The following is a 17,289-nucleotide window of genomic DNA, read 5'->3' as shown; positions in this document are numbered from 1 at the left end:
GATCAGTAAATCTGGCATCTAGATCTGTCTTACAGTGAAGCTGATTGAACCTAGTTGCAATGAGTTGTTTGAAATCTAGACATACTTAATTAAGAATCTATACGAAAGTAAAACAAGTTGTCTCAGGAGCAAGGAGATTCCCTTACACAATTTTGACAGTTTTCACTTCTTGAGGTTACACAAAACAAAAGAAGAGGCCTTCAATAAATAGGACCTTACTGGATCCCTCTGAAGAAGAACTTGATTCAACAGAGAGAGTAGCACTGAAGCAGTCAATAGATCCTTCAGCAGAAATCCATTCAGAAACAAAGTCAAAGATGAACACAGCAACAGCTGTAATGACTGTCATCCTGCTCCTGTGTGCTATTGCTGCACAGGGTATGTTAACATTTCTAATGTTTGTTTTATCTTTTTATTGCATTGTAGTACAAAAGGAGTTATTCTGCTGACTTATTAACCAGCCATACATGTTAAGGACAATAGTTAACTGTTCATTAATGAATTAAATGGTCAATGATTGTATATGCTGTTGACAATACAGTGCTTGTTTTAACACTGTTATCAATGCTTAAACAAAATGCCAAGTTTGTGACAACTGCAATCAATATCTATAATTAAGTTCAGTTGATTTCATTCACAGGTATTCCAATCCCAGGTACTCAAGTACGGTGCCATTGCCCCAAGACAAGCTCCGATTTTATTGGTCCGAGAATCATCAAGAGTGTGAAATACATTCCCAAAAGATCACACTGAGACACAGGAGATAATGTGAGTAAATGGGTCAGAACATCATAGAGTCTCAGGGTCATAAGGCAAGGAAACAGGCCCTTCGGCCTAACTCATCCATGTCGACCAAGCTTCCATTTCCCTGCATTCTGCCATATCCTTCTGAACCTTTCCCACGCATGTACGTGTCCAAATATCTTTCAACTTTTGTAACTGTACCCGCATCTATCACATCCTCTGGCAGCTTGTTCCACATACACACGAGCCTCTGCATGAAAAAGCTGCCCCTCAGGTCCCTTTTAAATCTTTACCCTCTCACTTTAAACTTATGCCCCCTAGTTTTGGACTCCCCTACCCTGGGGAAAAGATTTTGACTATTCACCTTATCCATACCTCACATGATATTATAAACCTTTATAAGGTCACACCTCTACCTCCTACACTGCATGCAAAAAAGGTCCCAGCCTATCTAGCCTCTCCTTGTAATTCATTTTTTCCAGTCTCGGTAACGTCCTTGCAAACCCCTTTCAGGGATGTACTACTGAGGCCTTATAAAGCTCTGGTCAGGACACATTTGGAGTATTGTGTGCAGTTTTGGGCCTCATTTCTCAGGAAGGATGTACTGGCCCTGGACCGGGTTCAGAGGAAGTTCATGAGAATGGTCCCAGGAATGGAAAGCTTAACATATGAGGAACGTTTGAGGACTCTGGGACTATACTCATTGGAGTTTAGAAGGATGAGGGGGGATCTAATTGAAACTTACAGAATACCGAATGGCCTGGACAGAGTGAATGTTGGGAAGATGCTTCCATTGGTAGGAGAGACTAGGACCCGAGGGCACAGCCTTAGAGTAAAGGGAAGACCTTTTAGAACAGAGATAAGGAGAAACTTCTTCAACCAGAGGGTGGTGAATCTATGGAATTCACTGTCACAGCAGGCTATGGAGGCCAGGTCATTGAGTACATTTAAGACTGGGATAGATAGGTTCTTGATTATCAAGGGGATCAAGGGTTACAGGGAGAAAGTGGGAGAATGGGATTGAGAAATTTATCAGCCATGATTGAATGGTGGAGCAGACTCAAAGGGCTGACTGGCCTAATTTCTGCTCCTGTGTCTAATGGTCTTATGGCCTTAAATCATTTTTGCATGCTGTCCAGTTTAATAACACCAGTGTGACCAGAATTGTACGCAGTACTCCCCAAATGTAGCCTTACCAGTGCCTTGTACAGCTGCGACGTGACATCCCAACTCATGTACTCAACACTCTGACCAGTAAAGACATACATGCCAAACACCTTCTGAACTACTTTGTCTACCTATGACATTACTTTTAACCTTTCTCCTTCACCTACTTTGTTTAGAAGCTGTGCGACTTATTAAAAACCAGTTGGATTCATCTCAGTTTGTTTATGAAACAGATGTCTTCTATTTGTTCATGGGATGTGGGTGCCATAGGCTGGACAAGTATCTATTGCCCATTCCTAACTGCTCTACAGAATTTGCTGATGGACTGACCTCTTGAACCATTGCAATCCTGGAGGGTACAGAGTCACCCACAGTGTTGCTCAGAAGGAAATCCCAGGATTTTGACTCAGCAACAATGAAGGAATGGAGAATTATTACCAAGTCAGACTGGTGTGAGTTTTCAAGGAGAATCTTGAAGGATATTCCCATATCACCAATAACTTCAACCTTGTTGTTCTAGGTGATTGATTTGGAAAGTACTCAGAGCAGTTTTGATGAGTTGCTGCAGAACATCTTGTAGATGATACACACTGCTTCTACTATGCATCAATGATGAGGGGCGTGAATGTTGAAGGTGATGGAAAAGATGCCAATCAGTTGGACTACTTTGTCCTGGATAGTATAGAGCTCTTGAGAATTGTTGGAACTGGATTCTGGAGGGTATTTTATCTCATTCTTGACTTATGCCTTTTAGATTTTAGGTCGGCTTTCGGGAGCCAGAATGTGAATTAATTGCTAAGAAATTCCTAGTCTCTGAACTGCTCTTGTAGCCACAGTATTTTTATGGCTGTTGCTGTTCTGTTCAATACCCAGTGAATGATAACGCACAGGATGCTAATAGTGGAGGATTCTGCGATGGTCTCGCTAATGAATGTCAAGTGAGAATGGTTTGATTCTATCTTGTTGGCCTCCCCCGGACTTGCATTGACTCCAGTTTTTCTAGAGCCCATTCATACCACACTCAATGAAACATTACTTTGATGTCAAGGCAGTTGGTCTCATGTTTTCACCTTTTCAGTGGGTGACATCCAGTTTCTGTGAGTTATATTTTAAAGAATTACTTTCTCTTCACAGTTTCACTATGCAAAATGGGATAAACTCATGTGTGAGTCCTAATGCGGAGTGGGTGAAGATTATCATTCAAGCTCAGAGAGGTTGGTGCCTGCTTTTGGATAGAATTCAGATTTTCATCTGAATAAAAATGAATGCTGTGAATTGCATTTTTTTAACCATGTTTGTCCTCTCCACGATAAAGGACGGTAATTCCTGCCTGTTGCCAATTCCCACATGTTCTTGGTGCATTCTGTCACTTTGCCTAAGTGTCCTGTAATAATGTGTGAAAGGTGAGACTCAATATTCACAAACTATTCAACCCTCGTTGACTTTGGGGCTTGATCTTACACTGTTCTCATCCTGCATCCACATTTGGGAATTCAATGAGATCATGGCTGATCTGACGACAAGAAAAGTGGCAACTGACTTCATCCAGTAAGGATTCACAGTTGGTTTTTCACTTTTGTTGAGTGTGTGATTTTAAAGGGGCAGCACCCACGTCTGGAACTGAATTCACAATAACCAAGCTGAATTCAAGCCTGCAGCACTCCAAACCCAACATTTTCTCCTCTGTAACATCACATCCACCTATCAAAACTAATGTTTGCATTGATTGGAAATCAAACCAAGGCCTCCTGCTGGGCAGGCTACAATTTCACCACTGAACTACCAAAGCAACTGCGGTTTTGTTGAACTGTTGTGCCCTTCTCCATTACCCACAAAGCTGTGATCAATTGTCATATCTTCAAGCAGCCAGCTGAGATCAGTCAATTCAGCACATCCCAGTGAAATTTATCTCGTTTTCATCTGCCTTCCTTCATGGTCAGCTCTGTGATATAGTGCATTGCATTGTAAGCAGACCTCATGCAGATTTTCCTTAACTTTTCATTATCTCTTTGATTTTGAATCTTTAATGTAATATTCTACAGAATTTTTTTTTACTACAACTGCAGAGACCCTGCATGCATTAAATTCATTTTGTAAAATTTGTAATAAAATCACAACCATTAGCAATCCTGGAACCAGATAATGCCCTATAATTTTGTTTGGTGAAGTCATAAGTCCTTGATATTAACTGAAATAAATACCTGCTTTTAGATGAAAATAATATTTTATTAATTTCATTTCAGGTGCCAAATCACACAACTAAGAAATGAAGGTGCAATGGGATTCATTTGATTGCACACCGGGGAATTCGCTCTCCAGTCAACACGGAAATGAAGGAAGCTCCCTGCAGGGTGGTCACTTTCTGATGTTACCTTCCAATAGGTTTTTTGAGTAGTTACCTTGCACTGATTCCTGAAACTTATTTAACTGTTTAACACTGTAACAGTGTAAATGTTTACACACAGCCTAAGAAATCAGGCTGATGTTAAGGAATTTTGTGCAAAGAATTCCATTTTGTTGTCACACTATATACGATTATTAAGAATTAAGTTTGACATTGTTAAAAGTTACCCTATGGCTGGCGTTGAACATTTCTCCATAATTGTTGGGAAATAATTTCAAAACATCAAAAGATGCAGGTACAAAAGGAAATATGAGTGGAACTTATAACTTATGAAAAAATTGAAATTAAATAAGTTTGGTTGCTGTATTTTAATAGTTGAAGTAAACGTGGGAATTAATAACAATTGGGGAATGATGCAATCTTTTTATTTATTATTTCATACAATTCAAGTGTCTGTGCCAAAGCCAAAGACTGTGCCAAAGACTTATTGCTCAGTCATCATTTCCTTTTTGAGTGTGAGGGTAAGATACCTATTGAACTGCTGCTATTGATGTAGTAAAGGTCCATGCACGTGGCCCTGAAGCTAACCTGATTGAAATCGAACATGTTATTAATTTTTCATAATGTGTGCCCTCCACACTTCTACTTATTTTACCTGGAATGAATGTGACAATTCTTGAAGTTTTAAATTAGCAGAACTATCCTTCAGTGAAGAATGTAATAAACCAAGCAAACACCATCTTCTTTTTTTTTACAGACGTACAGGAATGTGAAATAAAGCTCATGAAACATACTGGAGATCGTCAGCAATTCTGGTAGTATCTGTTGACAGGGAAGCAGTTCATGCTTTAAGCTGAAGGTTCCTCATCAAAATTGTAAGTACATAAAGCTGTAACAGTTTTGAAAAAAAGACTTGCAAATTGGTTGAGAACAGGAGATACAAACAAAAGGAAATGCCTGTGCTAATATTGTAGATAGGATAGATTTAATGACAAAATGGATTTTGTAACATGGTCAAAAAAGAGAATAATGGGCCTAAACACCATTTTCCATGTCCTTTACCTGCTGCCACAGCCCAGGTATTGTCTTCACATGGGCTTGCTTTCAGTACAGCCAACCCATTTTCACCTACTTGTGGCCTCCATTACCAGCTTTTCTCCTTCCCTGGCTTACCATTACCCATCTCTTTGTTTGCCCAACAGGTTTTCTTTCCCTTCGGGCTCTGTCTCCACCTATCTTCTCATTCTTTTATCCCCATGCCTCAACTTCTCTCTTTAGCATACCGCCTTTTCCTAGCAACTATTAGTTCTGTTGAAGGATCACTGAATCTAAAACGTTAATTCTGCTTTCTCTCCACAGGTGCTGCTAGAATACTGAGTTTTTTTCATCAATTTCTGTATTTGTTAGAGATAGTAATGGTGCAAATTTATGTCTAGTGGAGATGCAAATGAGAAAATGCAGAATTACTACCAACCACCTCTGCTAAAAGAAAAAGTGTAGTAGGGTCGGTGTTGGTACGGAGGAGAGATCATGTCTGAAATTGTTGAACTGAATGTTGTTTGTAAAGGACTGTAAAGTGAGCAGTCAGAAGATGAGATTATGATACTTTAGTTACACTGAGTATATCAGTGTATCAGAATGAGGACACAGTTCAAAGTGAAAGTAAAGTGGAGAATTACTGAAATGTGATATCTCAAAACCAATCTGATGCAATCTTCTTTTTGCTGTTGAATGTTGCTATTCCGTATGATATATTGATCATAAAGTATACAGCAGGAGAAGATTTTTAATTGTTGCCTAATGCCAGTTTGAATGAAAACTCTATGTTAAAGTTCAATTCTCATTAACACTGATGACAAATTAGTGCAGTATTTATTGATCATTAACATTTTTTAACTGAACTGAGGGATATTGTTTCTAAAACAACAAATCTTAGCACCTGTCTGATACTTAAGTCTGTGGATAGAAATAATATTGTTTGTAAAATATGTTCATTTTAGAACATTGCTCAGATGATGTGATGGGTGTAAATTGTACAAGTAAATAGACAAGATTTTGGTCACGAGGCAGCCCTGATTTGTGCACTCATACACGGCTGTTAAACTCGACTGAGCATCAATCACACTCATCTCTGCGGAGGTTTCTCTTCCATTCACAAGTTGCCCCAGGCCGAGCGTGTCCCTTGGAAGGATTTCTCCAGAGAGTGACCCAGATGGAAGGAATAGTTTGATTACATCATCCCATGTGAGAAAAGTCATCAATTTAGAGATTTTTAATGTTCGGTGTCAGAATCTTCATAGCTCCCTGTTTAAATAGAACACAGTCGATGAACCGAAGGTGTTCACATTTACAAACTGTCTTTCTGCACTACTTTGCCAAGAAAGCCAAATCAATTCCTGAATTCTAGATTGAGCTGAAATGTTGTCATTCGGTTTTTTGACATTCTAACAGGATTACCAAATCTCCCAAATGGAATGTTGATTGTCTATGACATAAAACATTATCACTCAAATGAAAGCAAATCCTGCAATGCTGGAATTCTGAAACAAACACAGAGAATGCGGGAGAAATCTGTCCCTCTATATCCTTCATAATCTGTTTACAGACAGCAGGAGAAGGCATTGCCAGGTATATTCGGCAAGTTCAAAGGATGTTAATATTGTTTTTGAGGCATAACCTCTTTCGTGTATTATCAAGGAAGACATGGTGTGGTTATGAGAATTGACAGCTAGAATGTTTGTTGTTAATCTCACAGCCAAATACATCATGGATAAGTTGTTAAACTCCAGGAGCACTTGCTGGGGGTGGGGAGCGGTGCTGGTGGTGGGGGGCAAGTCAAACCTTCAGAATTTCTTAGGAACTAAGTTACAGTCAAAGTTATTTGTATCCCTGGTCGACCACCCACATTGCTGTGATCTCTTCCGACTGTATGCAAGAGACCTTTCACCTCGTGCACCACTACCGCATGGAGACACAACCAAGCATTGACACAGCTACATGGAGTGTAAAATCATCCGATTTCCCAGAATACACGGGTTCACCAAATCCGGCTGCTATTTGAATGAACTCTGACTCTGGAATATTACGAACCACTGTACAAACCCAAGGGGGAGGAGTCAGCACAGTCATAGCCCCAACACTATGTTACAAACATAAACTGAAACTTGAATCAGCCGCAGGCACTCCGGAAACTTTTTCTTCATCACAGATTAGTATTTTTCAGTTGTCATGTTCCCCATTGGCACTGGGATTGTATGATAAAGTAAGCGCACACTTGAGCTGATCATGAATTGCATTCTGGGAAGGGTTACTTCACAGTCAGTGTCATGGTGAAGCATTCTGGGAAGGGTGTTATGAGCTGGATGGTATGGTCCTGTAGAGTAAATGTTGTTCCAGTGTCAACAAATGTTTCCTGTGAGGTTTCATGTAAATTAATACCACAGGAAACAAGTATTTGAATATTGCAGGCTGGATTCTGGATCAAAGTTCCAGAACAATTGAAAGAGATCTAGATCTGGAATTCATTCCAGATTTTGCAGCACACTGAGGGTGTGTCAACATGCTTGAGGAAAAGAAAGAACAAGTTGCCAAGAAAGACGTTTAGAAAGCAGTGAACTAGTCTCAGGCAAACACTGACAAGAAGAGGAGAAAGGTAGAAACATAGAATAGAATAGAATACCTGCAGTGTAGAAAGATGCCATTCAGCCCATAATGTTTTCACTGACCCTCTGAAAGTAGACCACACAGACCCCATCCTATCACCGTAACCCTGTGTTAACCATGGCTGCACATCCCTAGGCAAAACAGCACAATCCACCAAACCTGCACATCTTTGAACTGTGGGAGGAAACGAGCACCCGGAGGAAACCCATGCAGATACAGGTAGAACGTGCAAACTCCACACAGGCTGTCACCCGAGGCTGGAATTGAACTCAGGTCCCTGGCACTGTGAGATAGCAGTGCTAACCACTGAGTCACCGTGCCATCCAAAAGTTACACCACCTACATCTACAAACTAGTGGAGTAGGTTCACCCTGACACTGGGATCTCCACCAAGGCCACGAACTTCATGATCTCATTTGTTAAAGATATTTTACAGCATATCATGAGGAGGCTCCTTGCTTGGCACATTTACAACCCCTGCAGCAACTTCAGCTCCTGAGAGATCCAGACCGCCATTTGCCTGCAGCTGCCAGGGGAGCTGGCAAAGTACAGAGGGGGCAAAGGCAGACACCAAGTCTAGCAGCTCCACGTGAACATTCTATTATACTGAAACAAAAACACACACACAGCTAGATATTGCACGAACTGATGTGTTGCAACTACAGGGAATAAGGTGAGCATCAAAGTGTAGCACTTCACCTGCCCCTACACCTCCCCCCTCACCTCCATTCAAGGCACAGAACAAACCTTCAACATTAGACAGGGGTTCACCCGCACATCTGTCAATGTGGTCTATTGCGTCTGCTGTTCCCGATGTGGCCTCCTCTACATCAGTGAGACCAAATGGAGGCTCAGAGACCGCTTTGTAGAACATCTGCACTCTGTTCGCGCAAACGACAACACCTTCTGGTTGCGAACTGTTTTAACTCCCCCTCCCACTCCCTGGATGACAAGTCCATCCTGGGCCTCCTCTAGTGTCACAATGACGTCACCTGCAAACTGGAGGAGCAGCACCTCATATTCTGCCTCAGGAGCCTACAGCCCAATGGCCTAAATGTGGATTTGATCAGTTTCAAAAACTCCCCACCCCCGGCCTCATCGCCTGTTCAACCCTTCGTCTCAAACCCGCCTCCTGGACCTGAAACAACCTGTCCATCTTCTCTCCCACCTATTCACTCCTCCCACCTCACTGACCAATCCCCACCACTCCCTACCTGCACTCACCTATCACCATCCCACCTACCTTCCCCAGCCCCACCCCTCCTGTCGCTATTTATTTCTGAACTCGCTTCACCCTTCCCATTTCTGAAGAAGGGTCCTGACCCAAAACGTCAACTTTCCTGCTCCTCTGGTGCTGCCTGGCCTGCTGTGTTCCTCCAGCTCCACATTGTGTTGCTTCTGTTTTTGTTCCTGATTTACAGCATCCTCAGCTCTTTTGGTTTTTATTTGCTAATTTACACTTCTTGGTTTCCCATGTAATCAGCCTTCAGGATTCAAATGGATTTAATTTTTGTAGTGGAATAGGATGTTCTGTAAAGTAAAAGGTGCATTGTACATTTTAATGTTGGTTGCTTAGTGTGCAGTTTTTCAAAGGATAATTCTCAGGTGAACTTCAATTTTGAACAGGTTGGGAAGGAGACCCTCTCTCTATTGGGAAGCCACACTTTCAAAGTATTGTTGCTTGGTGACTCACATCGAGTTTGTGATCTGTCTCTCTTCCCAATGACAATCAATGACTGACTGCAAACAGCTCTTAGCTGATTTTAGAAAGTAGACAAAAAATGTGTTTGCCTCACCATGTAGTTCCAGTAAGACAATCTGTGCTGCTGCCATATGGGGGACCCTCTTGCTTTGCGATCATAATCACCATAACTCCATTATTGATCTTGCTGGCAGCAACTCTGGCTCAGTTTCCAGGCTTCAATCTAGTAAACTGCATTCGATTAGCAACATGGTCCACCCCACAGCTCACTGGCTGAATTTATGATACAGGTCTCTTTGTGTGGCTGTCCAAAGTCCAAATCTACCCATATTCTCATGATATAGGTCTGCTCAACTCTGACCAGCTTGATTAATTGTTAATTGTTTTTTATTTATAAAATCCCTACCGTGTTGAAACAGACCATGAAGCCTAACAAGTCAACACCGACCCTCTGAAGAGCATCCCACCCAGACTTATTCCCTGCCCTATCCCTGTAACCCTGAACTTCCCATGGCTAACACACCTAACGTGCGCATCCATGAAGACTATGGTCAATTTAGCACGGCCAATCCACCTATTCTGCACACCTTTGGACTGTGGGAGGAAACCGGAGCACCCAGTGGAAACCCATGCAGACATAGGGACAATGTGCAAACTCCACACAGACAGTCACCCGAGGGTGGAATCAAAACCGGATCCCTGGCACTGTGAGACTGCAGTGCTAACCACTGAGCCACCATGCTGCCCCATTGAGATACTAAATCTTTCATTTTGTTTTATATACTTTTGCAGTCTTCGAAAAATCCTGAAGATGAAAAACTATTGTTTCACACATCCAGAAATGTAGTTGCTCCACTGTATTTACAATTGACCTGGAGCTTTTAAATGAGCAAATATATAGAATGATTATTGTCTTTTCCCACAAGGTACTTCACCACAACAGGTTTTGAATTTTGGAAAGATCTTGGATTGCCAATTCAATACATACTTCACCATGTGCAGTTTGTAAACATTAAGTTATTCAGGAATTTGAGAGTTAAACAATTAACATCTGCAAAAAAGTAGAAATAATTTCAAAATGTTAAAAATGTACAAATACTTCCTGTTCATTATTAACACATGCGTAACATAATCAACCACAATGCATTCATTATAGAGTACTCAAGGTTGAACTTGGCCAAGTATAATGCAGATTAAACTAAAGGAAAAGCAGTAAGGATTCACTGATTAATCCACTGATGCCGTGTTTCAACTGAGGTTGCTAGTTTGAGGTTTCCCCAGCATTTTCTATTCTCTTTTTAGATCTCCATAATCTGCAATATGTTTCTTTCATAACAGTTAAGCAGAGAGGTCAGGAGATTGACGCTAAGTCAGATGCTCATTTGGAGAGCTGGGCTAAATGGCTTCTTTCTGCATTGTAACAGTTTTGTGCTGTTGCAACTGGATGTGTTACCCTGGACCATCTTCAGTTCAATGATTGTTATGACATTTTAAATGAGGAGAAAATTAATATTCCGCTATTGTAAATCAAAGATCATTAATCAGCTAGGAATGTCTTTCCCCACAGATGTAACGCTGTGACCCAGGTCTAATCAGACTGTTCACTCATGAAAGTTAGTGTTGTGCTGGAGGAAATAGCAGAGAGGAGATGCTATGAACGTGATTGAGAAACAAGACTAAATTCATGGACTCTATGGCATTGATGAATGTGTGGTGGGGAGACAGGGCAATCTGGAGAATTCTCCAGGTCCTTGTCAGTTAAGATGATCAAGCTGTTTCCTATGTCTCCATTGGTCATTGCTTTGAATCCTGCAGCGATCTGACTGTTGTTTGGCTCAGGCAGAATTGCTGTTATCATAAAATCACATCGAATGCAGAATGCACCCCTGAACAGTTATGTTGAGATCAGTCACAATGGAAGGAACATGTGCTCAACTTTCCCACCACAAACTCTGATAAAGTTACACTTTAACACCCTGTTGATTCAGTTCACAGCAGTGCCTGTCTGGTGCAGTAAGTCAGTGACTACCCATGATACAACCCATTGAGATTTGACTGAATTGTAATCTCAAATCTATACAAAGTGCAAATATAGTGCCTGTTTTCACACTTTTCAGGGGATGACCTGAACAGGGTGTTATTTTCGGTCAGACCACAAAACATTTCTACTCAAGAAATGCATAATTGTTTAGCTGAAGATTGTGAAATCGTGACAAGGCATTTTTCATGAAATCTTGTTTATTTTAGTCATTTAAATACACTTAAGGATAACGTTACAAAAACCTCAGACAATTCACAAACATATAATTCAGATACATATAGCAATTTCTCTGAGTGACACTCACATTCAAAACACAACTTTCCCTCCGAAACTTGCAGTCAACATAATTCCAGGATGACAGTCTCTCAGTACAAAAAGGACCCTTCACAGCGATGAAGTAATGAAATATCATTACTTGCTGTTAACATTACATGATAAGCAGCAATATCTCCCAAAATGTAAGTATTTCACATGCGCATCATTTCTACAGACACTTTCTTTCCACAGACTTCAGCTTTGGATAGATCCTGAGGTATATCAACAAAGTCCCAAGGTTTACTTGAAATGTTCAGCGATTGATAAACACTACAGTAAAGTCGTGGCAATGTTAATGTCAATCAATTGATCTTGAATTTTGACATGAAAGGTTTCATTGAAACTGGAAATAACGTATGTTTAGTCAACAATTCAAAGTCTTTAGCTATAGTTTGCCATCAATATATCATGTAGGACATGCAGACTTTCAGCAGCAAAAGAACCATTGGCTTAAATTTGGATTATAACTTAGTTCGAAGCAATGTCACATGACAGAGATAACACAGTATGGAGCTGGAAGGACACAGCAGGCCAGGCAGTATCAGAGAAGCAGGAAAGTTGACGTTATGGGTCAGGACCCTTCTTCAGAAGGGTCTTTCTGAAGAAGTGTCCTGACCCAAAATGTCAGTTTTCCTGCTCCTCTGATGCTGCCTGGCCTGCTGTGTTCCTCTAGCTCATCACCTTGTTATCCCTGACTCCAGCATCTGCAATTTTTGCTATCTCTGTTGTCACACGACAGTATTTCTATATTACCACTCTAAACACTATGACCATATTCTCCTGCATTGTTCCAATACAGGTCAGTATTGACTCAAGAAACATTACCTCAATTTTTGACAGGCCACTTTACACTCTCCAGAACCAATACTATTGTAAACAGTTTCCAATCACAATCCCTGCCCCTCCACCATCTGGTTGGACTGTAGCGATTTGTTCTCTGCTCTGCATTTTCCCATTTGCACCTCTTCAAAACACAGTTTTTGCCCCTTTACTTGCCCAATTGTTGTCTATTTTGCCTTGCACCATCATCCATTTTGCCATCAGATCTTTCCTATCTTTAGAGCCACAAGGACTGCAACAGTTCTACAAAGTAGCTTACCAGCACATTCATAAAGGAATGGGGGATAAGTGCTGGCTTTGGCAGTGATTCACAAATTTCATGAAATAACTTACTAACAGTCAATAAATCAAATTATTGAAAAAAATCTACCAATTATCTTAATAACAAAAGCATTTCAAAACCAACAGATCTGCTTTAGTTTGATTCATCCCTAAGTTCACAAGTCTGTTATTATTTCCTCATCTACCTGAATCTTTTGATGATCGGAATTATTTTCCAATACTTATGCAGAAAGTTAACAAATTGCTTTCAGTTGTATAGTATCTGGTAACAGTGCCAGATCATATTCATAATAACTATACATATTACATCCCATGCAATATTACATGAAAAGAAAACCTCCAGCATGGCACAAATTTTCGCAAAAGCAACCTGATTGCTTAGGCTCTGTGTAAACAACTACAGTGTAAGAGGGTTAAACACTGAAGTAGGTTTCAGAGAATCAGTGCAGGGGAACTGCTGAAACAACATATCGAATGGTGATATCAGAAAGTGAATGCCCGACAGGGAGCTTCCTTCATTTCAGTGTTCACTGTACAGCAAATTCCCTGGGCGGGCAATCAAGTGAATCCCATTGCAGCCTCAATTCTTAGTTATGTGGTCTGGAACCTGAAATAAAATTAAATAAAGTGTTATTTTTCCCACAACTGCAGATATTTACTTTGATAGTGAGGACAGTGTCTTCACCAAACATAATTACAGGGCATTATCAACTGGGCTGTTAAACAATATTGCAAACAGTTGTGATTTTGTTAATATTTCATTAATTTTATAGTATGATATTAATACATACAGCGTCCAAGGAATTTGTGGCCAAACATACATATTGTCAAATATCATGTTATACATTAAGATAGAATAGTTACCAAAAGGTTTAAGAATTATGCACTTGAGCTATTTACAATGCAGAGCAAATAAAGTCCCTGTTTTGATCACTGGGATACGTTGCATTGGGCGACATCAGCTGGCTGCTGAAGCTATGACAGCCATGAGTGCTGGAGCATGGAATCAATCACCCAGCATTCCTGCACCAGGTTACTGACCAATGACATCCCCAGTTCCTCCCGGATTTACCACAAGTGGGTGAGGGCGAGAACAGTGTAGGTCTCAGTTCTAATACCACTGTGGTTGAATAGCTTGTTAGCATTCAATGTCACAGCTCGCACATAAATGCCAGATTTGGGAACAGAATTGCAGAATGCATCAAGAGTCTGCACGAATGGACAGCAGGCTGATGTTAAAACCTTAGCCAAGGAGCTGAGGACAAACATGAGAACAGCACTTCACTCAAACACATTTATTCACAGATAACGTATGTATATTTACAAATACCAACCTTTCTTGGATCCAATGATCATCTTCACCCACTTGGCATCAGGGCTCACACAAAATTTCTGCCCATTTTTCTTGGTGATGCTGTGGAGAGAAGATAAATCGTCAAAATCTAGTTCACAGAAATTGTATGTCTCCTATGCAAGGTGAGAATCAGCGACACACACACAATCCTGAAAATCTGCTACGTAAAGAAATCGCGATTAATCAAACATGTTTACAAAAACATTACAGCGTCAAAATGGAAAAGGTTTAAGGTGATGTTCTGACATATTTACTCACATTATCTCTGGTCTCTCACAATGTGATCCCTTGGGAATGTATTGCAAATTCTTCATGGTTCTCGGAGCGATAAAGTTGGAGCTGGGGTTCTCAGGGCACTGACACCGTCCTTGAGTACCTGGGATTGGAATGCCTGTGAATGAAATCAATTACCTAAATTCTGAGTTGATTGTCATTGGCAGAATCTCGAAATTTTATTGAAGCATTGAATTCAGTATTAAACAAGCATCATATTGTCAATAGCATGTACCATCAGTGACTGTAAATTCTTTACTGAACAACCAATCGGCAGAAAGACTCCTTTCCATTCTGTATTGCAAGAAAAAACTAAAGCACAAGATAGAATTGTTGACTTACCCTGTGCAGCAAGAGCACACAGGAGCAGGATGACAGTCATTACAGCTGTTGCTGTGTTCATCTTTGACTTTGTTGCTGAATAGATTTCTGCTGCAGATCTATTGACTACTTTCAGTGCCGCTCTCTCTGTTGAATGAAGACAGGTCCAAAAAGGTCCCATTTATGCAGATCCTTCACTTTCGTTTTGAGTAATCTCAACCAGTGAAAGCTGTCAAAGTTCTGTGGAAGGGAACTTCCCTGCTCCTGAGTCAATTTCGTTTCGTTTTGCAGTTTAATAAAATTCACCGTGTTACGTATTTCGCAGAGCAACAGATGGATCAGGTAAACTGAATCAATTAAATCTAAATTTAAACAAGTCAATTGCAGCTTACAGAAATTGTCACCTTTGCCAAAATATAAAATAAAGGTGTGGGCAGGGACAATGTCAAATTTGCCTTCCGATTAGTTTAATTGTAAAAATGATATAGCTGCCGGATCTACTACTGAGTGATGAACATATTTGTCAATTTTTCAAACACATTCAAGTTGAATTATTTTCCCAGTCGTACAGGGGTTTTTGTAAATTATCAACAATCAAGTCCTTTTGTAGTGGTCATAATACCCTCCTTTCATTATTAGTTAGCTTTCAATGACAATAAACAATTGCAAAAATCAAGCTGGCTCCATCCCCGCCTCTTTGACCTGTCTGTTTCCTCTCCACCTATCTTCTCCTCTATCCATCTTCTACCCACCTCCCCCTCTCTCCCTATATATTTCAGAACCCCCTTCCCCTCCCCCATTTCTGATGAAGGGTCTAGGCTCGAAACGTTAGCCTTCCTGCTCCTCTGATGCTGCTTGGCCTGCTGTGTTTATCCAGCTCTACACCCTGTTATCTCAGATTTTCCAGCATCTGCAGTTCCTACTATCTCTGCACCAGGTTTATGTTTGTTTTCCCAAAGCAATTAACATCAGACGATCTGCAGAATAATCCGGTTGTAGATCTGACACCTCAGTCACTGGGGACCTCTTCGTCAACCTAACAGCAAACACAGACAAATCAATGGAACTGCATTTTGAAATTTACAGGGAATATTTCTGTCTTTCATTGGTTTTACTTTCTGATGTGATTCTTGGATCTGAATGGCCAGGTTTGGAATGAGGTGAAACGGTGTAAATGTCATTTTGGATTTGTTTAGAGATGCCAGTTTTAATTCGATTTTAGATTGAGGATGCTGTAACATTAGCTCTGCAAAAGAAACCTCTTCAAAATTTTTGTTCCAGTGAAGATTTTTAAATAATTCACTGTCTGACATGATGTTGATTGTTTGTTATTCGAACTGCATTATTAACTCAAAATAAAAATCTCATAAATTTTGCAGCAATCACATCAAACTAAAATAAATTATATTTAAGACATTCATCACCTAAATGAATAGCTTCAATTTGACTGCGGAAAATTTCAGTTCCGTATTTTGCAATTGACCCGGCGGATGAAGTCAGTTTCCACACTTGGCACGGATCCCTGGGATTGCATGCTGAAGCAAGCGTGCGCCCATTGCTCATTTAGAAATTTCCAGCCTCATTGGAAATGCGGTGAATCTTAAAATAATGATTTTCATCTGCAAAACGTTTCCACAGTCTACAACACTCATTGAGGCAAAATGAAATATTCTAATTTACCAAGACGAGGGTAATCGAGGATTGATCAGGGATGAATTTAGCCGTGCAATCAGAATACGGGATAGATATCGACTCTACAGTGTAGTCGGGCATAGCGACCTCTACAAAAATAACTGGACTTCTTGGAATACACAAACGTTCACCGACAACCAGCTGTTGCTTAAATTAAATCTGACACGCACATGAACAGTGACTGTGGTGAACTTTTGTTGCGTTAAGAGGAATGATATCTGCAAAGGTTTCCATCCATCAATAGTCAGTCTCATACTGTTTCATGGGTTAACAAGGGGAAGTACAAAACCGTGTTGGAAAGCACTGGCAAGGGGCTTCCCCTAGAGCGGGTACCAATGGGAATGTACAATGTGGGCACTGGTTTAACGGGTAGTTCCAGTGTCTGGCAACAGTTTCAGCAGAGACGCTAATACAACTGCATAAGGTGTGTTGAATCAGAGATAGTAGGAACTGCAGATGCTGGAGAATCTGAGACAAGAAGGTGCAGGGCTGGATGAACACAGCAGGCCAAGCAGCATCATAGGAGCAGAAAGGCTGACGTTTCGGGCCTA

General features: G+C 40.6%; 1 protein-coding gene and 1 pseudogene across 1 annotated transcript; one reads left to right on the top strand and one right to left on the bottom strand.

Annotated features, from left to right (window-relative positions):
* Positions 1 to 317: 317 nt before the first annotated feature.
* Positions 318 to 4,174, top strand: LOC125484737 (annotated as a pseudogene).
* A 7,666-nt stretch (positions 4,175 to 11,840) lies between these two features.
* On the bottom strand, positions 11,841 to 15,180 carry LOC109932587 (interleukin-8-like). The gene is made up of 4 exons (XM_020531739.2): positions 15,068 to 15,180; positions 14,711 to 14,843; positions 14,433 to 14,512; positions 11,841 to 13,705 (listed from the first exon to the last, which is right to left on the bottom strand). The coding sequence occupies exons 1-4, from the start codon at positions 15,126 to 15,128 to the stop codon at positions 13,686 to 13,688; spliced, it is 294 nt and encodes a 97-aa protein (XP_020387328.1). The 5' UTR covers positions 15,129 to 15,180; the 3' UTR covers positions 11,841 to 13,685.
* Positions 15,181 to 17,289: the final 2,109 nt, after the last annotated feature.

This window comes from Rhincodon typus, chromosome 1 (assembly GCF_021869965.1).
Source record: "Rhincodon typus isolate 14 chromosome 1, sRhiTyp1.1, whole genome shotgun sequence".
In the NCBI taxonomy this organism is placed as follows: Eukaryota; Metazoa; Chordata; class Chondrichthyes; order Orectolobiformes; family Rhincodontidae; genus Rhincodon; species Rhincodon typus.
The sequence above is the reverse complement of the archived record's forward strand: the minus strand, read 5'-3'. Positions and strand labels throughout refer to the sequence as shown.